Genomic DNA, 26,948 nt, shown 5'->3' with positions numbered 1-26,948 from the left:
ATTCCTGCTCCTTCACAGCACAGACTTTGTATCAAGGGAATGAATCTCTGCAGTACAGCTACAAACCTAAAAGGAAAATGGGGTCACAAATGTAGGCCAATTACCCATGCCTCACGGAACAGGAAATCTTGCAGAACAGCCTTTTTTATTTCTTCGTCTCCAACCGTGCTTTGCTTTTATGATCTTTGATTTTATTATTTTTTTAAAAGGATGCATCCTGACTCATTTTATGTCAATTCTCTTACTGATCACCAAAGATCTGCAAACCAAAGACTCTCCAGTTGTGTGGTCTTTTGCAATTAATACCATCTATACATTTTCTTGTCACCACTGCACTTATGCTCAAGTCCACTGTTTTTTTCTGCACAGTAGAGCCAAATACTGCTTATGAATCACTTTATTGTTACTTGATCCTCTCTGTGCTGCCTCCAGGGATTGAGAAGTGAATTGAAACAAACTTTCAACAGGTAGGAGCACAAAAGATCACCCAGATCAAGCAAACATGACTCAGAGCTTGTTTTCTACCTCCTTGGCTCCAACAAGAACAGGAGTCCAGAAGCTGAGCTAAGCTGGCCACACAGCTAAAGACAGACTGCTTTCTTGAGGATGGCTGCCTCTGTTCTGCCCCAGCTTTTGTTTTTACCTGAGCATTTAATTTAAAACTGCAGTAATCTGTTGTTTGCTATCAACCTGGGGCAAGCAGTTATTTGGAATTATTGTTTATGAACTGCAGACATTATTTTAACAAATATGATGTTTAATGGAGTTTAATGTTCCAGCTTAAAGCTGTGGTAGTGCAGAAAAATCTCATACAGTAGAGAGGATGGCAGGGCTTTGTGGAAACTAGAAGTTTTGCCACTCGTGGTACTGCCCATCAGTGAAAGGTGCTGAGAGGACGCTCCCCACTGTGCACTCTGGCTGGGGAGGAGCCCTGCCTGTGCTCTGCACAAGTTGTACCAGGGAAGGAGAATGTAATAGCAGAATGTTGAACCTACCTAAGTGACAAAGTGCAAGGACAGTGACATATCTTATGGCCTTGTGTTAACCTCTACCTGCAGAAAACTGCACATTTAGATAAAACTACACAAGCACAAGCTTATATCTAGTCTCAGTAAGGCACAGAAAGGAGGAATAACAGACAGTGGTGGATCTTCTGCTGCGTATTTGGAGCCTGAACAGTCAGTGGTAAGGCAGTGTGGGACCAGTGTTGAAGTACTGGTGGAGCACAGAGAGGCATGCCTGGACTGTGTGGTGCACACACCTCTTTCTCAGATTTGTGCAGGGGTGTTAGCAGGAGATTGAGGTATTCTTTATTCCTATTAGCTTGTTGGGTTGTGAAGAGGTAAATGCCCTCTGTATTCATTAGTCCTGAAGCCTGTCAGACTGGGAACTCAGCCACGCTAAGCCCATCATAGGTAGCCACAAGACAGTGGCTTTATAAAGTCCTCTGACTGACTGTTTCAAGATGATTCCATTTGTATATGGACTGTTTCCTCTTTGGTTTCCTTTCTGGCTTTCCTTACCTCTTTTCCTGCCTTTAGTCTCCTGTGTCTTCTCCTTCTGTTGTCCCTGCATTGCCCCTGCTTGTCTTCCTCAGCTCCCAGTTGCACATGGCTTCTACAGAGTGGCACTGCAAAAGTGACTGACACAATTGTGCTCCCACCAGCCACCTCTGCTCCCAGCACCAGGAGAAATTACTTTTCTCTGAACACAGTCCAAGGAAGGGCCCTCTAGCCCTTATAGCACTGACCTGCATCTCCCAAAATATGTTCACAAGTCTGCCACAGGCTTAATGGATGACTTGGGATAAGCTGCTTAATGTCCATTGTCTCAGTCTGGGATAGCTCTGAGAAAACAGGAACACTATTGCTCACAAGGAACTGAAACCTATCCTGGTGATGATTCTAGCCTTTAGAGCAGTTCAGAGAGGAGAAAGAGAGGCAACAGGTTCTTGATGGGAGTAAAGACAGTTCAACATACTTCTGTATGTGGGTGGGAATCATAACTAATATATCTACTGGTCTTCTTAGGGTTCTGAAAGAAAACCCGTGAATTGCCTTCAACTCAAGCAGATTTGGTTTCCCCCTAAGAACGCTATGTAGCTCCTGAAGAGAGGAACAGTGAAGGCCTGCACTTTTGGTGTTCATTACTTTTGGTGTTCATTAAAGCTATTCTGGGGTGGGAGGAGATGCAGGAATCAGGAAGGCTAGGAGGCTAAGCATTCAGGAGAGGCTGCTGGGCAGAATTGGGCACCCCAGAGACGTGCTTACAAGTCCAAGTGTAAGGGCAGTGCTTCAGACCCTAGTGAAGTTCAAACGGTAGGATAGGAATGGAAAAGATCCACCTTAAGAGGGCAGGCTGGAAACTGTCCTAGGAAGAAGCTGCTTTCACAAACTGAAAATCACTCAGGGCCTTGCAGGACAGCAGAGAGAAGATTGAAGTCACTTAAGGTAGGAAGACTACCTCAGATATAACAAGGTAAAGTTGAAGGCAGTGAGCAATCTGTGTATTTATGACTATTAAAAGAAACAAGTCTGAGTCTAGTCTTTTCCAATAATTAGAATAATGAGATTTCAACTTAATTAAAAAATCCTCTGAAGTCCCCTTCAAAATAAAATTTAAAAAAGCATCCTTAGTACATGGCTTATGGCAAATTGAACTCTCTCAAAACTTGTTTCTTCTTTATTTAAATAGCAGTTTTTATTTAACATATGATTGGAGGGACGATTTTAAGAATAAAACCTTGTGCTGCCCTCACTGAGGAGGCATCTTCTCTACAGTAGGACCTCCAATAGCTTTTAACCACAAATCTCCTGTTGCATCTAAAAATCTTCCAGTCTCATATTCTGTCTTGCTTTTTACAGTTGTTGTTGCATTCAGCTGTGACAGAAAAGAAAACAATAATGTGAACAAAAGTTACTTAAAAGTCGTAAGAAAACCTTCAGGGAGAGCTGCAAAAATACTGGCTTTCCTCCTATACTTTTTGTCTCAGGCTGGGATGGCTTCACTCTTATCCTCCATTTTACTTAACCTGGCAGGCGCTATATTAGCTGCCTGAGGGCTCCTCCTCTCCAGCTGTTAGCATGGCCTTCTTCTCACCCTTCACGGAAGGGTGGCACCTCTGAGCAGAGAGGATAGATTCTGAAGCTCAGCCTTTCCCTTACCTACCACCATCTTGCAATGAGAAGTGTCTGCCTGAGTACTGACACTTCATAGCTGGTTCCAATGATGACAAACCTGCAAGGAGAAAAATTATTATCACAATAGCATCCTGTAACGAGAATTTTCTTTTTGAGTCATTAATCCTGCCATCAGTTCCAGTTCTGCAGAGCCAGGGGAACTTCTGAATTCTGTGGTGTAGCTCATGGTTATCAGGCAGTACCATCTCAATAACACAGGACATGAATCTAGCCATTACAGAGTAGTTCCTTTCATAGTTACTCTCCAGTAATACTATAATGTGAGGCATCATAGTGCAAACTCTTGTTGTATTTGTTTTGATTAGATTTTTAAAGGGGCCCCACATTATCAATTCAGCACTTTCAGGAACCTTCTGGCAGAGCTCAGCTGGTAGGAGTTCATTCCTTTCTCTGCCACAGTGGAGACATAGTGCTTATGACATAAAATTACTGGGGAAATTGCAGCAAAAATCCTGTATTACTGAAAGCTGCTTGCCTGTGTTAGCATCGCTGAGGTATTTACATCAAGAAGGCTTTGACAAGGGTACAAGCCATCCTATGCTAGAGGTGGTGTGGATCAGGCTTGTTGTACAGGTCTGTCAGTGCCTGAAGGGGAACAAACCTCTCTAGTCCCGCTGCTTGAATTTGCTGTGGGAGGTGGCATGATATCAAAAGATCACAGAATCATTCTGTTTGGAAAAGACACTTAAGGTCATTGAGTCCAACCATAACCCACCTCCACCAACCATTAAGCTAACTCTGCCAACTCCAGTGCCTAAATGAAGTCCCTAAGCACCGCATCATTATGTCTTTCAAACATCAGCAGGGTGACCAACACACCATGTCCTGTCAGGAAGACATCTTTGCCCTCCAGAACCAGGATAAGGTGAGGCTTTCCAGATTTCATGTGTAACTTGGGGTTAGTGTGGAAAAACTTCACCTGTGAGAGTGAGATTTTCCCTCTTGGTTGTGGGTGGGAATGACAATTCTCACCAATGAGAACATATTTCCAGAAGCAGAGGGAGGGGAGGCAAGCTAGACCCAACTCTATTTAGGATCAAGGTCTGGGCTTTTCTCACTGGCTTTTACGTGACCCCTGAAGATTCTCTTTGCTAAACAAGGGGGAAGTTCCTCACCTGAAAAAAAACAACAAAGAAAAAAAAACCAAAAGAACAACAAGAACAACCCCCAAAACAAGCAACGAACAACCTAGAGCCACAAACCAACAAAGAAAGAGAATGAACAGTTTTCTATTGTTTTGACAAGCTAAGCCAGGTGCTTGGAGAAAAAGGCTGGAGTCCAGGAGAAGGTAGGAGACTGCTGCGTGTGGCAGCTGAAGCGTTGGCTCAACTGTCCCTTGAAACCTGGCTGAAAAACACCTTGGGAACTATTCACAGATTTAGAAATACACAGGTCTAAACACTTCACTAGACTGATTTCTTGATTCAGAAGCGGCTAACGAGCCAGTGCTGCAGAGTTAAATGAAATGCAGTGGTTGGCAGTGGGTGTATTGACTCTCTGCATTCACTGTAATACTGAGAAGTCAAGGAAGAGATCATACAAACTTAATGTAAACAACATTGCTTTGAGAAAACTATTACAGTTTTGGATTTTGGTCTTGTGTATTTGACATTAAAAAGTAGTCTGCTAAACAGTTCTTGTGATGTGTGTCTTAAGAGTTAGGGCACTTAGTCCTGGCACTTAGGACTGAGCAGGGAGCAGATAGGCTTGAGACAAACAGACAAAAAGTGCAGAGAATCAGCATTTCTGCCTTGACGACTGCTAGCAGGTAGAAGCAAATGACTGGCTGGGCCAGGTCTCATTTCAGCATTTCAGGTAGCAATGATCAGAGGTATATCGGAAGAAAGAGAGCTTTGAAATAGGAAAAGGAATATTGTCCCTGTGAAGTAATGAAAGAACAAAACAGCTGGCCCAAATTTTCCCAGCTGAGGGGTGATCCTGACTCCAAACAGGCTGGTGAGCTCAGCCGAATGTGGACAGGAAGAATGCTTTAAGGATGAGAGAAATAAACATATTGGTCAGATTGTCCTCTCTGAAGGAGGGAACTGTGCTGGGATATATCAAGATTGGTTCCTCCATTACAACTTTGTAGAAGGAATAAAACAGAGCAAAGACTGCTTTGTGTGATGCCACAGACAACAGCCACAGGGAGCAGCTGCAGATCCTGGTGAGTACATCTTTGCTAGCATCTAGGTGGGGATTCCTGGGTTAGGCACTAAAGCTTCAGGGTAGTGAGAACCCACTGGGGATTAGTGATGGACCAGTGCAAATTTAGATGTCTACCAACCCTGGTCAACAAAGTGGGAGGAAGCTGCAGTGAAGCAGGAAGTGGTTAATCTTAGCACACTTTCCCAAATCTCAACAGTGGAGGCAACAAAAAACATACTGGGGAGGAAGAAATCACAGAATTGCCAGAGATGGAAGGGACCTCTAGAGATCATCTAGTCCAACTCCCCCACCAAAGCAGAATCACCTAGAGCACGTTACTCAGGACTGCATCCAGGTGGGTCTTGAATATCTCCAGAGAAGGGGACTCCACCACCTCCCTGAGCAGCCTGTCCAGTGCTTTTTCACCCTCATAGTAAAGAAGTTTTTTTCTCACGTTTAACAGGAACTTCCTTTGTTTCAGCTTGTGCCCATTGTTCCTTGTCCTGTCACCGGGAACTACTGAAAGGACCATGGCCAGGTATCAGTTGCCAGCTTTCTCAAGTATGTCTTCAGACACCCATCCTTTTTCCCTTCAGGGAAGAGCATGTCTTTGTTGCACAACAAAATACCGTGAACAATGAGCCATCAGAATAATCTTCTTCTGGGGAAGGGGTGGATTCCCCAGCATTGGACACTTTTAAGATTCAGCTAGACAGGGTGCTGGGCCATCTTGTCTATCCCATGCTTTTTTTTTGCCAAGAAAGTTTGGATTGTATGATCCTTGAGGTCTCTTCCAACCTGGTATTCTATGATTCCATGAAAAGATGAGTAAGATGCCTGGGCAGGCATCAAAAAGCAGCCTGACTTAGAGCAAGATAAATTGATCTTTTGGGGGCTGTATACTGCATCTGGCATCTGAGCTATCTGGCATAGCTTTGTGCCAGGTAAGGAAGATACACTGAGAGACCTGTTAAAAAGTCTTGGAATTTCTGCAGATGGAGAAGCTTCCTTGCCAAGGCCAAAAGCCATAACCAGGTTCCTGGTTTTCTAGCTCTAATTTTAAATCAAAGTTAGAATGCCTATATAAATGAACCTGACCCTTTGTGGTACTGGTGCCACCTGTCAGGAGAGTCGTACCTGGATATCTGAACTAGTCATGCTGTTCTTCACTATCCAGCCTGTTGCTCTACAGTATCATTTCAGTAGATTTAGCTGTGCTGCATGGTTCTCCAGCACACCAGCCCCACAGCATTATCAGGTGCCTGTCACAGTGCAGGCTAGACAACATTTATGGAAACAGTCTCATCATATCCCAGGGATGGGATGTAAGGACATGCTTGTATGCTCTGTACAACACAAAATTAATCAACAGCAGTGGTTAGCTTGCTGCTCCTGTGAGGAAATCATTGGTAATGTGCCTACTGTTACTTCTTTGGTTTCTCACTTGGCTTTTAAATTTTTTTTTCTTTTTATTTTTTTTTTTACCACCTCTATAATCACAGTGGAAAAATCTGTGTTACCGAAACACAAACCACCAGTAAGTGACTTTACACATGAAGACTTAGTGATAAAATGATAACAACAGTTGCCCACTCTTAGAAGGGAAGTGAAAGCTGAACTGTCTGCTGCAATATGAATTCAGAGAACTGTGTCAGCTGTTCACAATAGAGGATCCTGCATCAAGAGCTGCTCTCCCTGAAGTTTGCTAGGCACACCATCCCAATATGCATTTACTTTCCCTCCTAATCCCCATGGAAATTCATGGACAGGCTCAAGTCTCTAAAGGGAATGAGGTACCTAGCTTCTGTTGACTGCAGTAAGAGTTAACTGCCCGGCACATTTAAAGCTTATTAGAAGCAGAATTATTTAAATGTGCACTTGATTATCTCACTAATCCACATCCAGCCATAAGGAGGATCTGTGATAAGGACACAACCTCTGTCCTACACCAGTCTGCACAAATGCCTACCAGTGGTAAGTGTTTAGGAACAGCAGTTCCCTCTGTGAAGAAGGCTTGGGAAGAGATTTTCCTCCTTGCAGAGCAATGTCTTATTGGAGTTCTTCTCTGGGTTGCCTCAGATCATTGGTGTGGTTAGTGGTTACAGCCTGCACTGTGGTGTAGATACAAAATGAAGGAGCCATTGTGTCACTGAGGTGGCCAGCCAACCCCTCCAATTTGTCTTTACAATAGAGAAAATCACAGTCCAAGACCTGAATAGCCCACACTGCACCTTGGTCCACAGAGACTAAAAGAAATCTCCTTTGAGTGGTACCCAATCCACTCAGGGGCTGCATATCATGCAGCGTCAATTTCAAATTTCATTCTTCCATTTCAGCATTTGTAGCTTTACGTGGGAGCCAGGATCCCAGATGGCTTAATACTTCCCTACTATACAACCAGTCACATCTTTAGGTATATAGTCACCTTTTAAACTCTATCTTCTACTCAGGCCATGAAGTCTTACTGCTGTGGAAAGAGAGGTGACTGGGGCATTGCGAGCTGTGGGACTTTTGTAAAAACAGTCATATCAAGAAATTACAACTCTAAAAAAGATTAGGCCAATGAAAATTAGGTCAATGAATTCAATGTACTCAGGTTGAAATGTCAGTGCTGGGAATACAGGACTGATGATAGGTTTGAGAAACTACTTAGGTAGTTATGTCAGTGAGACATGAAACAGAGAATGAGAGACTGAGAGAAAAAGAAAAACATAACAGGTATGGTCTGACTAAAGCATCAAAAACACAGAAATTATGTAAGTGACTGCAAATCTGCTTGTCTCTTTACTTTTTGTTTGCAGCATTTCTGATACGGAAACTCACTTGCCATATACAGCCTAATGTCAATTAGTGATACACTAGCAGGCAATTCAGCATAACTTTCTTGCAGGTGACCATTCGCTTCAAAAGACAGCAGTTGTCTGGAGTATTTTGCAATGTTTTGTCTTATATGCAGTGATACATTTTATTAAAAAAATCAGATCCACTTCAGCAAGAGTTTGGTTTTAAGCCTGTTATTGTAGCTGCTATGTTAAGCTTGATCTCATAATGACATATTCCGTAAGTGCTGCAGTAACAAGGGCTTGGTTTCAGGAAATTGTTGACCCAGATGGGATCAAAGAATGTTGTACTAGATGCTTCACTGGGTAGGGGAGACACAGGAATTAAACCACTTTCCCCCACTCATGACTTCAGAAAGGACATCTACAATTAAATCAATCTCTCCCCACTCAGGAAAGAAAAGGTTTAGGTGGTGCACAGCTGTACACAAAGAATTGCACAGCTGGTGTAAAATAAGGGACTGGGATTCGTGTTATACTGTCTTTCTTGAGATTTCAGGAACAAATGTATCTTCGGGTCAGGATAGTAATTTTTGTGGACAGAGAAGTTAGATAAGTGAGATTATGAGCACCTGGTATTTCCATTTGATTGCTTTTTGGCAATACAGGCATTGTGTTCAGCACTGTATACATTCATTACCTCTGGCATAACATTAGGAGATGTTTTCACCAGAAATGGTTCTTAAACCTCTTTAAGACAAGTAGCTGAAGTGCAATAGCAAGAAACAGACCAATACAACATAATTCAGGCAAAAGTTATTGAATTAAAGGAGTAACATTGTTAGGAAATTCTCTACTACAGTTATTTCTTAATGGAAAAAAAGCATTCTTTCAATAAACCAGATGTATCCTTCAGAATGCTTTTAGCTATCCCAGAAACATTTTCATGAAAAACTGAAATGTGTTAATAGGAAAACGCTCCTCTTAGGTCTCATGGGAGTTGTTCCACATGAATTCCAATCCTTTTCCTAAGCTTCTGTGAGACCTTAGACATTACTCACTGCTTTCTTTATCCAAAGCTAGGAAACAGTGTGATTGGTAAGCTCAGACTACAAAAAAAAAAGAATAAATGTATGAACAACCATATAACTCACCTGTGCATCTTGGTGCTTTTTTTAAACTGGCATCTTTGCTATAGAAACTTGTGTCAAAAATCCAACATTTTTTTGCTTTAAACTTTTGTTTTCATCAACATTTGCTCTGGAAAAATAAAATATTTTTAAACAGCTTTTCTGAAACCAGTGATTATCAACAGGAAGATACGCTTCCTGCTCTTTACACTTCTTTCTGGAAGCAAGGCCAGCTAGGAAATAGACTGTTTCTAGAAGTGATGTTGCAGTGAAGCAGTGGAGTGCTCTGTGTATGACTATGCTCCTCCTTCAGAAATTCCATATTCAGTTTGAGAAGAAATCAGCTCTGACTCTTTCAGATTTTCACATGACCAGCAAAGTATTTCACATAGATTTTTTTTCAGCCTCACTCTGTTTTCAAATTAAATAACAAGTGCATTGGTGGACGAAAAATGATGGATTGTGAGGTTTTACATATGCAGTGGTATGTCTTGGGCTAGGGTTAGGAGCTAAACATTGATTTTGCCATCTCTCTCCTTCCCAAGTACTCTGTCTGCAGCCCTTAGCCTTTAATCTCCTGAGGCCTATTTGCTCCCATGGCAAAAAGCCTGTAGAAGGCCTTAGGAGGGCTCTGTCTTCTCTGACTGGTTTGACACAGGTTTGTCTGACTGGTTTGACACAGGTCATCAAGTAATTAAAACATTGATGGATGCCAGTCAATGACGGACAGATATCAGTGCTGGGATCCTGTTATTTCCGTCCCTGACACCTCCTGACACGTGCAGAGGGCTGTGTCTGATGGGGGGTGTACACAGAACCAGGTTGGAGTGAGGCTGAAAATATGAACAAAAAAGATCAAAGGGAAGCCAGTGAGTGGTGCTACAAATTGTGAAGATGAGATTAATATTAGAGAAATCCAGAAAAGCTGAACAAAGAAAGAGGAAGAAATAGGGAGAACAAAAAAATAAATACAGCAATACCCAAGTCAGAAGAAACATATTTGTAAAAGTAAAAAAAACTGGCTGCACACAATGGAAGGAAAGTTTGAAAGAATGAATGAGATAAATAAATGTATTGATAATACAGAATGATAATGTTAAAAAAAAAAAAAAAATAGGTAATACGAACATCCTGAATGTAAATAGTTTACATTTGGTAGTCTGAAACAGTCATGAAGAGACCAGAACCTCAGCTAGATTTTTGAAGCGGATTAGACTGATCTAAATCTAACTGAATTAACATTAAAGCAGAGTGGAACATCAGAAGTGTATGCTGCCTGACTTTTAGAGTTAAAAAACCTAACATCCTGAGTAATTCCAGAGGTAACATGTGAACTCTGGAATAATTCAGATGGTGGGTTTGTTTTCCTTATCTTTCAATATTTTCTTTTCTTAACTAATGATGGCAGAAAACTAGCATGTGATAAGATTTGAGAAACCACAATATCCATATTAGCTAAATGAGAATAGATTTCCTTTCAGAGCTCTAACATACGAGCATAACTTAACTACATGTGGGAGCTTCATTTGCATAACATGCAGATTTTCAAATAGTTGTGTTAAAAAGAAAAAACCCTTTTCACTTATCACAGTGTGAAGATACAGCACAAAGCATCTGCCAGGAGGGCTGTTTGGGCTTTGTAACTGGATCAAAAGAAAACATGCTGAGAAGGTAAGTCTGAGCACTTGCCTTGTGTTAACTTTCACATTCACCTGTATGATGAACTCTTCACCTTCTGAAAGACTGTTAATCATGCTGAATGTTTAATATATTGCAGAATAAAAGCATGAGATGTATTTAAATTAGAAAACATCTGCATACAGGACAATAGCAATAGTATTTGCAACACATAAGTTAAAATTCTGATCTATCTTTTAATGGCTCTCATTCCATGAAATAACACTGATAAGACTTGGATGTCAGGATTTTTAAGTATCTCTGTATTTTTCTGTGCAAATATGTTGGGATTTTGTCATAGGTAAAGTCCAGGCCTTGGATCCTATGAAAATCAGCCATCAAAAAAATGAAATGTGCCTCCTTAAATAGCTGTGAACCATTATGACATGATATTTTAAATCTCCCAAGTCACATTTTGACACTATGCAGCATTTTTTTTTCATTCACTGAGTATGATTAGTGGAAAAGAGCAGCATGCCATTGTAATATGCTCAGTTCTGAAAAAAATGACGAGTGTGACATCTGTTCACACACGCAATTTCTAAAATAAGAAGTTTGAAGGTTTCTTTAATAGTTTTTTTTGTTTTATTCTGCTATTGCAAACGTTTGAGTTACCATCAGAAACTAAGGTCTGGAAAAGAAAGGTTTATAGTTTTTAAAATTCAGAAATCATAAAATGAAATATTTTCATGTTTAGTTCCAGCTAACTTTAAAAACATACCTGAAAAGTATGCTCACAAACAGCAATTGTTTCTGCCAAACAGGCAAATATAATTACATCTTCCTTCTTTATCTGGGCATTGGCATCTTTTTTGGTCCACAGTTCAGGCAAAACACTTGGTTAATGAGCACCTTGCCATATACCAGATTACTATTTTTTCTTCAGAAACCACATAATATTTAATTCAGTCACTAACACTTGCCTCAGTTTTGCAGCCCTACTTCAAGTGATTTTGTGGATTTAAATGAGTAGTGATTAAATTACTCATTTGCATGACGTTACGTGTACCCTTACCAAGAACAGGCCATCACTCAGGATGTATCCTGAGCACAGTGAAAATAAGATCCTACTTTTTATGATTCTAAAACTAGTTTGATTATTTAAAAAAATACTATCATTGCATACTGTGTATGTAAGGTAATTTCACTACGTAGTTAGCCTGCTCTGTAAAGACTTGCCTTCATCTTGCATTTTTCCAGCACAGATAAGGTTAACTACTTTCCTTCACATAAAAAACCAGGTTGTGTTTATTGCTTGTCAGGAGGAAGTGGTGATTATTTCATTTTAACTCTGTACCTATAACTAATGCTGTTATTTCTTGGTTTTCGAATTTAAGTGTACTCCTTTTAGGCTGATGGTAAACGTGCTTCAAGAAGCCACAAAAAGAATGTAACAGAATCACACATCTTCTTTCACCCGATCTTCAGACAATTTAAAAATCTGGTAAGTACCAAACAAAGTTATCTGTAGGTTATGTATGTATGGTGAATGTATTAAACCGAACACACAAGTAGGAGTGTACTTGCAATGGTGGGCAATGCTTTAAAAACAGGCATTGATTCCTTCCAAGTACTGAGAATTATTTTCTTTATAGGAATCTGTCCTTTTCCCGAGGTCTTTCTTTATACATTGTCTTTTGCCTGTCTAATTCAAATAATGCATTTGAGTTCAATACTGTAGTTTACCTTTACTTTTGAGTAGTCCTGTATTGCTTCTATAGGAAAAAGAAAGATGCTTATGTGAATAAAATGGAAGAATAGTAAGTTAAAAAAGGCAAGGCTTAAATATTTAATATTTGGAACCCAAGTATGCTTTGTGCACATGTACAGACATGTGCCTATATGTAGTATACAAACAATGTTAGAAAAACAACTGCACAGCCAGTGCATCTTCTTAACAACTTCAGTGCATACTGTTTAAAAGTCAGAAAAAGAAATCAGCTCAGGAGATTTAGACCAGGTCCTAAACCTGATCTGTGCAAATCTTGTTTCAGTCTGAGTCCTTCTCTATTGCACTCATGCCAACAACCCTCAAAAAGCTTTTTCTGGACAGTGTAAATCCTTTTGTGAATAAATGTGTGACTGGTGGTGCCCTTGTGAATTCCTGCAGCATCAGGGAGAGCAAGCAGCTCTGCCATGATGAGTTATTGTTTCCTACATGCTTTCTGCTGAGCTGTTCTGAGAAATGGAGAGCCCTTCGTCAGTGCTAATCTGATGAGATCTCCTTTCTTAGTTCTCCTCACAGGTGGTAGGAAACACTTGTGCTACCTTTCTTCTAAATGCCTTTGCCCTGTCTTCTTCCTTCTGTACATCATATTAATGTTTGAGAGTGGCTTTGGCTAAGTGGAATGAAAAGAGACTGTTTTCTAGAGAATATATGCTGTCAGGGTCTCTGTATATTTTGACCATTTGTGTCCTAGAAAGACATGAGTGACAGATAGCTAGAAAGGTAGTTTTCTTGCAGCAATAAAAAAACAGTTTATTAAAAAATAACCTAGCCAAGTACTCTTTTAGTGCTGTCTGAAGTGCTAAGTGAAGAGTTACTGTAGTTGAAACCAAGTGCAAAGGGTAGTAGAAACACCAAGCAAGGGCATGGTTTTCTGGCTGGGTGGGGTCAGAGGAGGGTAAAGCAGCAGATGGAGACTAGAACTGCGCAAAGATGGGCTAGGGGACCACAGCCCCAGATGAACTGTACAACTTACCTGTTTGCCTTATACATCTTTGCTATTCTGAGACACACTTTAAATTGTTTAAAGCTTGCTTCAGAAGGTTTTCAAGTACTTTCAGGCTGTCATATTCATGCAGTTTCTAAAAATGAGCTTTGAAAGGACAGCAGAGTAAGCTGGAGAAGTGGTTAAAGATTTATTTAAAGGGCAGAAAAACCAGAGAAGCTGTGATGCTTAAGCACTGTCATATAGTACAAGTCTTCACCCATCTGCAGCCCTCTATCATGAGCCAGCATCCCTACATGAGTCATAGAAAGTTTCAACCTCATTATGCTTTTGGAGCATGTTCGGTCCTTTCCCTCCCACAACTTCCCAGTTATATCTGGACTGCCTCTGCCCCACTGTTACAGATTGTCTGTGTCTTTATTTCAAAATTCAGGAAATTCCCAAACAGGAAGGATTTATTTATCTAGACTTCAAGCTAACCCATGCACACTTCCTAATTAGTAGTGCCACAACTTACAAAAAGCAGAGGAACTGTAGACAAAACTGCCGTTCACAGCCTTAGCAAATACGGGATTATCCAATCCCTGCAACTACTGCATTGCTTGTATGTACTGTTCTCACAGAGGAGCTGATGGAAGGATGAGGTGGACAGAAATCAAGCAGGAGAATGCTGTGGAACTAAGTCTTGAGCCCATGGGTTCCCACGTGAGCTTATACATTTCATTTGAGTCCAGATTTGCACGTATGACCACTGATGACATGTTCCCCATTTTATCTCTGTGACTTTAGACTGTGGTCTGATTTCTGGAAGTCTGAGCCTCACTGAAACCAGAGTCAATGGGTTGAATCCTTTTCATAATTGAAGTCCTTAATAATGCTAAGCACCCTTTAAAGTGATGTTAGGGGGGACAGATGTCTCATACTGGACATCTCAAGTGAATACTTACATAATGACCCAGTGATTAAGTTCCAGCCCTCTAAAATAAACATAATAAAACCTCCTCACTGGATGGTGTTTTACAAATTAATTTATTCATTACAATTGGTAAAGTGATATCACAGTGATAAAGAAAAGAAATAATTATCTTTGGGTGCAATCTCTAACAAAAAGATCTGCACACTGAACAAAGACAAAACAACACTAGTGCTCTGTCAGTTCATATGTTGCATACTAGCCTTTGCACTCTAAGGAGCAATTATCCTGCATTCTTAATTTACCTCACTACTGTAATAAAAAAGGGGAAGTAATGTGATGTGAAAAGTGCTGAGGCACACTGATAAAATGTCAGAGTACAAACAAAAGGATAAAGTGCCATATTACTGTTAAGGAATATACTAAGGTAGTGCTGTTTATTTGTTCCGTATTTCCCTCAATACACTGATTTCTGAAAGTAAAATTTAATTTACTCTCATTTCTTGTGGTGCAAAGTCAATGTGAAGTCAGGGTCCTATATTCTCATGTATCGTTCATCAGGTCTATGAATAACCATCCCATATGTAACAGAGTATTCTTAATGATATGGATTCAAACCATCCACTTCTCACAACTGCACATTGTGCTGCAGAGATATGTGATTTGTTGAGATGCTCATGTGATATAGTTGAAGCAATGAGATTCTTCTTTGAATAAATGTTTTCTTTCGAGTTGTGTTTTTCTACTTGTTCACATTTCTTGTGCTGGATTCCCAATCCAATCTACTTTGTTCTCTTTTCAGAAATCCTTGGGAAAGAATTTTGAAGTTCTGAACATATTGTTCTTTCTGAGAAGTGTACTGCCAAAATGAATTTTGTAAGTACTTGGTAAAATATATTAATACATCAATAAAGCAGTTAGTCTGAAAGCTCTTTGGGGCTGCTGGTCCACATGCCCAAATCTCTGGAGTAACTAGCTGAAGAGATGTTTCTGACAGCAGAGGTCATTATCAAGCCACACTGTTTATTGGGTTTGCACCATCCTAATGTAACTACAGATTTGGTGTCCATGGTGCAGGTAGCTGTGTCTCAGGCTTGTCATCCTGGACTGCCTGTCTAGCTAAGAGGAGAGAAGTATAATTTTTTAACTTGATTTAGCCATGCTACATTATTATGAAGTGTATAAAATGCTAGAAAGGCCTGTTCCCCTCCCTTGACAGCAAAAGAAGTCTAGATCTTGACTTAAAATTCAGCTTCTACACTGCAGAGTCTTCTGTGATGGCAGACTAACCTTTCTGCATAACGTATTTAAAGATGGAAACCTTTGGGCCATTCAAAAATATTACCTGCATGTTAATATTTTAATTGAGATTTTACAAAATTCTCTAGTTAGTTCTTAAAAGTTTCCTCTGCTGTGTTAAATAAATTTTTAATTGGGCTGTGCAGTGGGTGGGAACAGTACCAAACAAATAGCACTGGAGAAAACAACAGTGCTGTGGACTACCTTGAAATGAGTTTGATATAGACATGAAGCTGAGACCTAGGAAGGACTGGATAGAAGTATAACAGTTATCATAAGAGAAATGTCACTTTAATTTCAAATCAGCAAGCCATATAACACTTGTATGTAAAATTTTGAAAGATTTCCAAAGCACATTGTATTTGTATGACTTGGTTATCTATCATCTTTCTACTATACTGAAATTAGAGATTGACTGGTATGTGTTAACTGGCGATCTTCTATTTTACAGACAGAGCCTAATACCACAGATTACACTGAAGATCCCTGCTATTTAGACATGGATTGTCTACTAGCAGAAGTCGCACAACCTTGTTCCAAGCTGGAAGTCAGGAACTTCACCAAAGTGTTTCTGCCAGTTTCCTATTCATTGATCTGCATCATCGGCCTTGTCGGTAACGTCTTTGTCGTGATGACCTTTGCTTTGTACGAAAGAGCCAAGTCCATGACAGATGTGTACCTCTTCAACATGGCCATAGCAGACATACTGTTTGTTCTCACTCTCCCACTCTGGGCAGTGTATTATGCTGCTGACAAATGGATTTTTGGTGATTTCCTTTGCAAAATGACTAAAGGTATCTATGCAATCAACTTCAGCTGCGGCATGCTCCTTTTAGCCTTTATCAGCATGGACCGATACATTGCTATCGTGCAGGCAACAAAGTCATTTAAACTCAGGGCAAGAACACTGGCACATAGTAAACTCATTTGTTTGGTTGTGTGGGTGTCATCAATTTTAATCTCCACTTCCTCTTTTCTATACAATGAAAGTTACACCTTCTCCAATGAAACCAAAGAGGTCTGCGATCAAAGATTTGACAAAATGTCTGAAAGCAAGGTGTTGAAATCACTGCTGCTCTTTCTACAAGTTGGATTTGGATTCTTTATACCTTTCATGTTCATGCTTTTTTGCTATACATTCATTGTAAAATCCTTACAACAAGCTCAGAATTCCAACAAGAACAAAGCAATCCGAGTGATTGTATTAATTGTAGCTGTTTTCCTGGTTTGCCAGGTGCCTTATAACATTGTTCTGCTTGTAACAGCCATAAATATGGGCAAGGTAGGTAAATCTTGTGAAAACGACAAAATAATGTCCTATGCAAAATACTCCACTGAAACCATAGCATTTTTACACTGTTGTCTGAACCCTGTTCTCTATGCATTTATTGGAGTGAAGTTCAGAAGTTATTTTGTGAAGATAATGAAGGACCTGTGTTGCATGAGATACAAGAAATACAATAAACGTACGAATTCTGATACTAATAATTCAAGACAGACTAGTGAAATTCTCATTGACAATGCATCCTCTTTTCCTATATAATACAATTTGAAAAAGATTTTTACTGAAGGACTCTTCTCACCAAGTAACTGAAACCAGAGTGACTGCACCTGTGACAACAAGTCATCTGGGCTCCTCTAAGGGAGCTCACACAATCTACAACTCCTTTCAGGAAAATAATTGAGATTGAAAAATAACACTGTCCTGTGGAAACCTGAATTGTTATTCACCTCTCCTAACATTCACACTCTTCTAAAGTGCATGCCTTTGAATTATCAAGAAAGTGGAGTTTACAGAGGAAACTTCCTTGCTTTCTAAGGAAAAATTGTATTTCATCTGTCCTACATCACTGATATATCCTGAAAGTACTAAGTAAATTTATTAGGTTATGTCCAGGCTCATTCTGCTTACATTTATGTTGTTTTTATTAAGTACTGCTATCTGGAAATCCTATTTAAGTGCTTTTGTTGCGGACAGGTCACTGTGATAATACTAAGCTAAAGAGATGGCATTTGAGCAAAGCATGGCAAGGAAAGCAAGCAGAGAAATGAAGAAAGAGGCTCAAGGCAGCTGGCATAGCTGGGCTTAGGCGTTAGATCTTATAAATCTTTACCTCGTTCTACAATTCAACTGCTCATCAAGAATTGCTTACAGCAAGGCTGAGTCTGGTCAAAGCAGACAGTGATAGGTTTACTAAAAAGAATATTTTTTTAAAAAATTAAAAATGTTAATTAAAGAGAACAATGAAATATCCACGGGAAGGTTTTCTGACATCTCCTGGGGTTATCATTTGCATAGAGAATGGAGCTTTGCTTGGGAGACTCTTCTCTGCATGTGCCACAGGATTCGGGTGCTGGAACCTACCAAAGCTGGTCATACAGTGAACATAATTTTGCGAAAACATGTCACTTTCCATCTGAAGTTCACACTCCGCTTTTTAGAAGGTAATAAAATGTACAGAACTGCAATTATTCTTTAGTTGTAACTTAACTGGTGACAAAACATGATGCATTTCTTGATATTTAGTGGATTTACTAGCACAAATATGCATATATGAAATGTACTAACTTCAGAAATTATCAAGGACTATATCTAAAAATAAGATCAGCATCTTACTTAATTCAGCCACAATTTTTACTGAGTTAGTCAGCATTTGACTCACTTTGAATACAGGAATATTTATAATAAATGCAATTAGTTTTACCCAGCCATAACTTTTCAGCAAACCCTCAGTGCATCTTCTGCTCATTGAGAGACCTTCACCACTCTGTAGCAGTCACAGTGGGACATGACAGGAGTAGGAGGGGGAGACTGGAGGAGCAGGATGGAGGAGAGGATCACCACTGCTACCTATTTGCAAGAAGTACATACCCGTTCTCTGCAGTTCTGCTGCAGTGTGAGCAGGAGCTATGGCAGTGTCCAGATTTGCTGTTGTGTGGTGTTTTACACTCTGATGGCTAACTTCATTGATTTTAGTATTTTTTATTATTACTATTTTTTTGTAAGATCACAGCTGAAGAGGCAGTGGATCACTAACCACATATTTCAGTAGCAGTGCTAAGGGCCAAAGACATTGCTTGAGCTGTAGATCCCTTGAGTAAGGACATTGATCTGGCACAACATGAAACTAGTACCACCTTGGCTGGTGCAATCTGTCCTTGTTTACAGTGTAGTGTGAGGTTTTTAAAAACCTGCGCCAGGAGTGATAAAGATGGTATATATTTATTGTGACTGAATAGGAACTGAGGCAAGAATATGACAAAAAAATGTAAATGCAGATGCATGTATTAGCTGTATATAGCACTGATGATTTTCTGGATGAGAACACAACAAATAAAAAATATAACTGAAAAGAAAAAGAAATTCCTCATATCCAAGAGTTTCTTGCTACATGTACTGCCTTGAAACATTCTCTTAGTGCAAAATTCCTCATTTCTGAATGGTGTAGCATCTCTCCCTCAAAGGCTGTGTGAGGGAGTGTGCCTTCCATGACTGAAGCCTACCAAAAGCTCTGGTGGCTCCTGGGCAGAGCTCTGCAGGGCTCAAAGCACACCCCCACTCCCCTGCCAGCCCTGCTGCTCTGTCTGAATCCACCTTCCACCACCGAGCAACACAAAAGCTGCCCCAACAGCTGCTGTGGTGGGACTGGGGGTGAGATGGTGGCCCAGGGGCAGTCACTGACCCTGTCACTGTCTTGCCAAAGAAAGGGTTGGCAGACCTGGGTAGAGAGAGAGTGGTCTGGGAAGGGTGAGTGTGTGTCATGAACTCTAGGTGTTGAGGAAGGAGGGGGAAGAAACCAAAGCTCAGTCCCACAGACCAGGACTTTTCCCAGGGAGAGGGACCTGCCAGGCTGCCTCATAGATTGCAGCCCCTGGTAACTGTGAGGAACCCTGGTGGGTTGCAAACAGTGATGGTGGGACATCTGCCTCATGCAGGAGGCAACATAGCCTCCTGGCTGCTGTCTCATGGGAAGGAAAATGCTCACCGGAAATGACATGGAAAAGGAAAAAACATACCCATGATTCTCACTGGCAAGAAGTGTCACAAAGGGATGGGCAACATGTTGGATTTGTGAGACCAAAATAGTGCTTGGATATGAATTGTGCTGATGTCAGCATCTTGTGAAATACCCCACTTGAGATACAGCCAAAACCGCAATCTCCATGAATCATCACCCTATCTCTAGAAGAAATGGGGATGAAGGGCAGGATGGGGTCTCGAGGGGCTGCTGAGCTGGTAGAAATACAGCTCCAATCCATGAACTTCGGTTTTCTTATTCAAATTTTGAGGGCAGCTACAAAATGGAAGTAGGAGTTTTTAGAAATGTAATTTGCACATCATACTTTCGTATATTTTTTGGTGAAAGGTACTCTAAGGTAGAAGAGCAAGACTAGCTAAGAGCAAACAAGACTGCTTGATGTTCAGCAGTTGATGATCATGGTGGCAAGTTGGCCAGCAGATACTGCTGACGGACCCTCAGATATTTCTGTCTTTCCTTCTATGGCTGTGTCAGCAGAACAAACAGGTGTTCTGGAAGGGGTGTTGGGCTTTTAGGGACCAAAAAGAGCACAGATGTGTAGGAACTTGAGTGTTATTTTCTCTGCTCATGGAGGAAGTTTTCAGAGTTTGCTATGGATGCTGCTTCCAATTATTATTTCCATGTTGTAGTAGCTGTGCAGTTCACTGCATAGCAAACACACAGTGAATTATTTTTTTGGCATGTATTCCATCTATTATTTTTTAATAATAACAGACGTTTCTATAGGTCCTCATTTTCTAACATATTTAAAGAAAGAAAGACACATAATGTGTTATGTCATGTATACACAGAAGATGGGGCTGATAAACTCCAAGAAGACAATTTGTATCTTCTTCCAGCTGGTGGCTGGGGCTGGATTGTGGCATTGGTTGCATGTACAAGGTCTCTGCTTGTTAGTGGTTTCCGTTCTCTTTTCTGTGAGTCCATGGCTGCCTTAATTGACGCTTCCCTTTCAAGAAGTTCAGAAAGAGGTAGATCATCAGTGCCCAGCATTAAATAAAGACATAATGTCTAGGTGCAGACAGCATAAATCAAAACCAATATTTTTTTTTTCCCACATACCATCTGGAAAATGGACCTAATTTATTATTTGTCTCTCCATAAAAAGTGGCAGTTTTGGGATAATTAAATTGTATGTGCTGACTTTTCTATTTATATATTGATTTTCTTAGGAGAGTGATCACTATAACCTGGTGAACCTGCAAGAGTCACAGTGGACAGGGGAGATCAAAGTTATTTGGGCCTTGCAAAGAAAGGCAGAGGAAAGAAAACAAAAATTTTATCCAAAGATAGATAAGCATTGAAGATTATGGGTGGAAACTGAAAACAAACATGAAAAAATAGTCTAGAGAGGCACATTTTTGTGATGGGGTATTATTGATAATTATTATATACGTAACAGATATAAATCTGATTTTATGATTTAGGTCAAAATCTGCTTTGAATCTTTGTAGGGCAATCTTGTTGACTGCAATTGTGAAAATTTTGGGGAGTTTTTGTTATGAAAGTAGCAAGATGATAATTAAAGCTTTCAGGCTGTGGACTGAATTAGAAAAAATAGTTTTAGATTAAATGAAAATGATAAGGTACTAAAAATGTCTAAGCAGACTGTCACATCTAAATGTTTTGACTTTTGCAGTTAGTTTTCAGATATTAAAATAAAAGCGAAGGAAATTATGTAACAAAACCACAGAAAGAAGCTCATGATCTGTTCTTTTAGGCTGCTAGCAAGTGATCAGGGTATTCCCTCCTACCACTACCTGTGGGTTAGAAGCTCCTACCCTCTTTGAAGCCACACAAAGTAAGACCCAAAACAAACAGCAGGATGTTTCACCCTTAAATTGAATTACACCATTAGCTCCTGAATCTCTTCTTCTTCACATAGTTGCAGGTCCTCCAGACTGAAGAAGGAATTAAATGGCATCTCGTCTACTGTGGTGAATGACATGAGACCTGGTGGTAACAATGTGACAACTGAAAAACTCATTGCTTGTGCAATTTTCTAGCTGAGGGAGTAAGGAACTACTGGAAAGAGTCCAGTGCAGGGCCAAAAAGATTATTAGAGGAATGGAGCATCTGTCCCATGAGGAACAGCTGAGAGAGATGGTTCTATTTAGCCTGGAGAAGAGAAGCCTGAGGAGGGATTTAATAAACATTTATAAATATCTAAAGGACGGTTGTCAGGAGGGTGGGTCCAGTCTCTTTTCTCCAGCGTTCAATGACAGGACACGGGGCACTGACCTTAAACTGGAGTACATAAGGTTCAGGTTAAACATAAGGAAAACTTAATTACTCTGAGAGTAACAGAACAGGCTGCCCAGAGAGGCTGTAGATTCTCCATCTCTGGAGACATTCAAAACCCACCTGGATGTGGTCCTGTGCGATCTACTCTAGGTGATCTTGCTCTAGCAAGGGGTTTGGACTAGATGATCTTCAGAGGTCCCTTCCAAACCTGACCACTCTGGGATTCTGTGATTGTTTGGATTGATAATATGATGTAACCCAACTGTGTATCCTGATGCACCATTCATATTTTTAATGAAATAGCAATCTTCTATTACTTTTCATTGCCTTTTTATTAGAAATACATACTAAAATTACTGCATTATCAATTTGATCTATATATATAAAGCCAAACTAAAAGGATTCAATTGATATTCTTCTGTACAATTTTTTAAAGCTCTTACATTGAAGTAAGAGCTTCTCTTCAAAATAGAAAATACCCATGATCTTGATTTACCTCAACCCTATAGAGACCCGATGTTTCAGTACAAAATGTGATAGCTTTATTTGGGAAGAGTTTGTGCTTAGTTCAATTTGGTGGTTAAGAAGTATAAAGAAAAAAAAAAAAAAAAAAAAGCTATATAATTTCCATGATATGTTTTGTTTCTTAGACTGCACTGGATCATCCAGCTATGGCTTTGTGGTGATTTCTGGTTGCATTTTTAAAAATCTGTTACAGAGATGTGGAGCCATTAAAGTAGTTATAACTGGAACTCTGCTTGCTAGCCTTGCAAGATTTTCTTTGCTCATCGTTTACTGGTGTTCAGATTTTAACCTATGAGTTTCTGGTATTAGATCGAGTTTTGCTTCTAGTCCACATAATCTGTCATTATTTTTTGCTAGTATCAAGTATGCTTTTATAGAAACATTCTCTCAGTTCTGTATTCTGTTACAAAAATGCAGAATGGAAGAGAAAAAGGAATACTACATACAGAAAATGTACTGTTTGTTAGAATGCATGAATGATCTGTACGATGGTAGATTATTTGGTTTCTAAGATAGTTCCATTTATCAAAGTTTAAATACTCTTATTAATGTATCCTAAGAGGATTGTAATGTATTGTAATCATCTGTCTCGTAAAATTTTACTAGAAACATGTAAACACCTTTGTACTTATTTTTCTCATTCAGATTCAGAACAGTTTCAGCTCATTACAACAGTGATAAGAATAGAACTGTTTAAAGGGGGTTTTCCAGTTTATGGTATTTTCAGACTGGTGGATGCAGTCGTTTGTTTTGCACTTCAGAAGCAACTGCTAATAATAAAGGACAGGATCAACAGGGATAGAAATGGTCAAAATAGAGTTTGAAGAACCTTTTACATTGTAGTTAATTAGACATGTACACAATGTTTGTCAATGAAAGTATGACAGACTGGGATTGTAATAAAACCAGGGTTTTTAACAGACTTATCAGTGTGGGAAACATTTTCTAGTTTGTTGGAAACATTTCTAACTACTGTTGCTCTCAACAGTTTTTTCTTCTCTGAAGTTTCCTACAAATACTTGTAATTTTGTAATTTGGCTTTAAAATATGTTATTGATTAAAACCATAGAAATAATGGTTTAAAGATGCCTTTATTTCTCTTACTAGGGGATAAAATTCCTTTTCACTTTTTCTGTTCTTTGTATTTATTTCCACAAGGTGTTTGTTGTTTTGTTGTTTGTTTGTTTGGGTTTTTTTTTATTAAGGATACAACACCATAGAACCACGTTCACTTGCACAGAAATATTACTTAAGTTGCAAAACACTGAACACAAAAACTTAATAATAGCTAATTCTACTCACCTGATTTTTGTGTAAAATACTTTCTAAAATGCTTGCTTATTTGAACTTGTTAGGACACCTTTAAAATATTTGTGTTCAGATTACACTGAACTGACCTCCTAGCTCTTAAGTTTCTGTACATTTGAGGCCCAAAGACATGTTTTTAATCACTTAGTTCAGCCTTATAATACAATAGGATGATTGTGTATTATGACTATATAATAAATAATACATGTGCATTTTGAGCTTTACCTTGTTGCTTTCCTCAAACTTAAGGACTGTGGCTGAACTGAAAACGTTGTTGCCTATTCTCTGCACCAGGACACCCCTTCCTAGACAGTGAAGGAGGAAGAAGGTGAACATTTTTATTTTTCTCTGAAATTTCAGCTGAAAATTCCAGCTGGAAAAGTGGATGTCATGGTATAAACCGACTAAGCCAATTATGTGGTATCACCTAGCTCAGAAATACAGCAGCGCTGCAATTTAACAACTGCCTACATATTATTGTTGCTGCCTTCTTGATCCGAGTTTGGAGGCTTGAGTGTCCTTAGAAACCGTTTGGGCTTTTGATCATTCTGAGTTCAGTAGCCAGTGAATATATAAAAAAATATGCCAGTGTTCACAGATAAATAGTTTTTGAAATTTTACGTTTAATATCATGGCATGTTGTGAGGCACTGGTACTATCCTGAGAAACCATTAGTGTTCCTTCAGAGAGCATGTGTCTCTTTTAGCTGTAGAACTATTTTAGTTGTTTCATTTTTAAAAGTCGCTTGTGTTCTTGTATTTACTTTTGTTGGTTCACTCAGAACAGTGCAAGGTTTCCCTCTAGTGGTTGGAGCCCTTACAAATGTTCTGAAACCGTCACTCTATCTGTAGCACCTGGGGGATTTTTTGTCATTTTACGTTGCAAAGGATGCAGGGGAATGTCAGAACCTAACTAGATGTTATTACTTTGTAGATGTCATCAAGGATCAAAGCTTCTTTGCAGCCCGAATGTACAGAGACATAGATCCTAGATCTGAGACAATGATTAAAATCATACCTGGGCAGGTGATAACACAATAAGTGTGCTTATCTAAAGTGATCCTAAAATCTTAAAAGTTTAGAACCTAACAATGGAAGGTTGCCTAACGTCAAGTAAACTAATAAATACATAAGGGGAGTTAACATCTCTCACAGCCTCACGGCCACAGCCAGGTGTCCCTTGCTCGTTCCTCGACTCTGGAGAAGTAAATCTCTCGAGCAGGTGTCCACACTGGAGAGGAGAAGGTCCAGCACACCTCCTGGAGAGTGTGCAGGAGTCTCTCCAATCAAGGATGGGACCAGGCTTTTATAGAGTTAAGTGGATTGACTGCTGTCCTTCGACTAGTTGGCCATACCTCCAGAATCTCTCATTGGAAAATAAAAGGAGAACAGCAGAAAAACCCAAGAAGGCCCTTTTCTCATCAAGCCCTTTTGTTTATCTCTTTGTTATTGTTTTGTGTCTACTTTGGGCCTAGTTGTGCTTAGGCTGTGTTCTGTGTTCTTCAACACTGGAGAGCAGCAAGTGTTACAAACATCAACTTGGCCCTCTGTACTTTGAAGGTTGTTACCAGCTCAGAGCTTGCTAGGCCTTTCCTTTCCCATGGGAATCTTTCCACACCAGGCCTGGGACTGCAAAATTGAGAGACAGAAAGCAATTGAATTACAGAGGGAAACGGAGGCTGGCACACTGAGAGATGGAGCGTCCTGCTAGAGTGGCTTTTGCTCTACTTGTAATAGTATGATTTTAAAAAGCAAAAGGAAATTTTCAGATAATTTCCCATTGCTGTGAGAGTAGGGAGACATTTGGGGAACTGGCCCAGGGTTTAGAAGGAAGAGGGCTTCCCTGAGGAGCCCCCGTCACTGGCAGCTCTCATACAGCTGCAAGTCTGGTTCTAGGGCTTCAGCTGAGGTCTGCAGGCCCAAACGTGTATGGTTAACTTGCTAATGCTATTTTTGGACACCTTATTAAAACTGTTGGGGCTTTCAGTCAGGTTTCTGCTTGTTTTCAGGAGATTTGTGAGGATTTAGCAGTTTTAAAGATCAGTTCAAGTATGTATGCACATACTGACTTTATACGTGCAGTGAACAGATCAAGTGCTTTCAAATTATATTGGAAGGCTCTGTGACATTGTGAAGTTTTTTGCATATTTATTTTGTCCTATATTTATTAGAAGACTACCTGGGATAAAACACGTAGTCTTTGTAATGGTTTCTAAGTTTTAAAATCTGTTAGATAATCCCTTTACAACGCTTTACAAGACAATTGTCAGCCTGTACGGTGCTTCCTTGTTTGCTCCTGCAGGCTGCCAAGGTGCTCTATGCAAAGGTATTTCAACCTCACAGGGAATATTTTTGACTGCTTTGGCCATATATAATGAAGAATTACTTTGTTGCCTGGAGAGAGGGAGGCTTTGTGTGGTTTTCACAGAGTGGTGCAGTCCAGGAAGAACTGAAGCAACCAGGGCTCTTGGTAAGAACTTCTGTTTACTCACCAACTCCCTGGAAATCATCAACAATGAGAATGCAAACATTGAAAAGGTTCATGGTATAACAAGTTTTAGTGTTTGAATTATTATCCAAACTTAAGTCAGCTACCAGCCTAGGCAGTGTTTATTTCATTTTTAAAATAAATAAATAAATAAATCTTACCTATGAAACCTCAGACATTAAGAATTTATCTCCCCCTTTCTGAGTTCACAACATATTTGGCTGATGAAGATCAACTATGATGGACAGTTATTGGATTTTCTTTTTAGTTTTAATGGGACAAAAGCTGACACTGTCAAATTAGTCACTCAGAGATCTCCTTAACAGTGTTAAGGTTTGAACATCTTTTCTTTGCTGACAATTTCAGGGATGTTTCCTCACTAAATCCAGTTGTTCGTAATTATTCACCTTCTGTGCAGTGGATGTGGTGCCTAAAGCAAAGTATATGTTTGGAGACACTCTTGGCACTTGTCACCTGTTTCCAGATACCACCATTCTTATTCTACAGGTTATATTTCCTTCAGTT

At 39.7% G+C, this 26,948-nt stretch overlaps 1 protein-coding gene across 1 annotated transcript; it reads left to right on the top strand.

Annotated features, from left to right (window-relative positions):
- Positions 1–16,318: 16,318 nt before the first annotated feature.
- CCR6 (chemokine (C-C motif) receptor 6) lies at positions 16,319–17,362 on the top strand. The gene has a single exon (XM_009995656.1). It carries the CDS (start codon positions 16,319–16,321, stop codon positions 17,360–17,362), a length of 1,044 nt encoding a protein of 347 aa, XP_009993958.1.
- Positions 17,363–26,948: the final 9,586 nt, after the last annotated feature.

Source organism: Chaetura pelagica, unplaced genomic scaffold (genome assembly GCF_000747805.2).
Source record: "Chaetura pelagica isolate M959 unplaced genomic scaffold, ChaPel_1.0 scaffold954, whole genome shotgun sequence".
Taxonomy (NCBI): Eukaryota; Metazoa; Chordata; class Aves; order Apodiformes; family Apodidae; genus Chaetura; species Chaetura pelagica.
The sequence above is the reverse complement of the archived record's forward strand: the minus strand, read 5'-3'. Positions and strand labels throughout refer to the sequence as shown.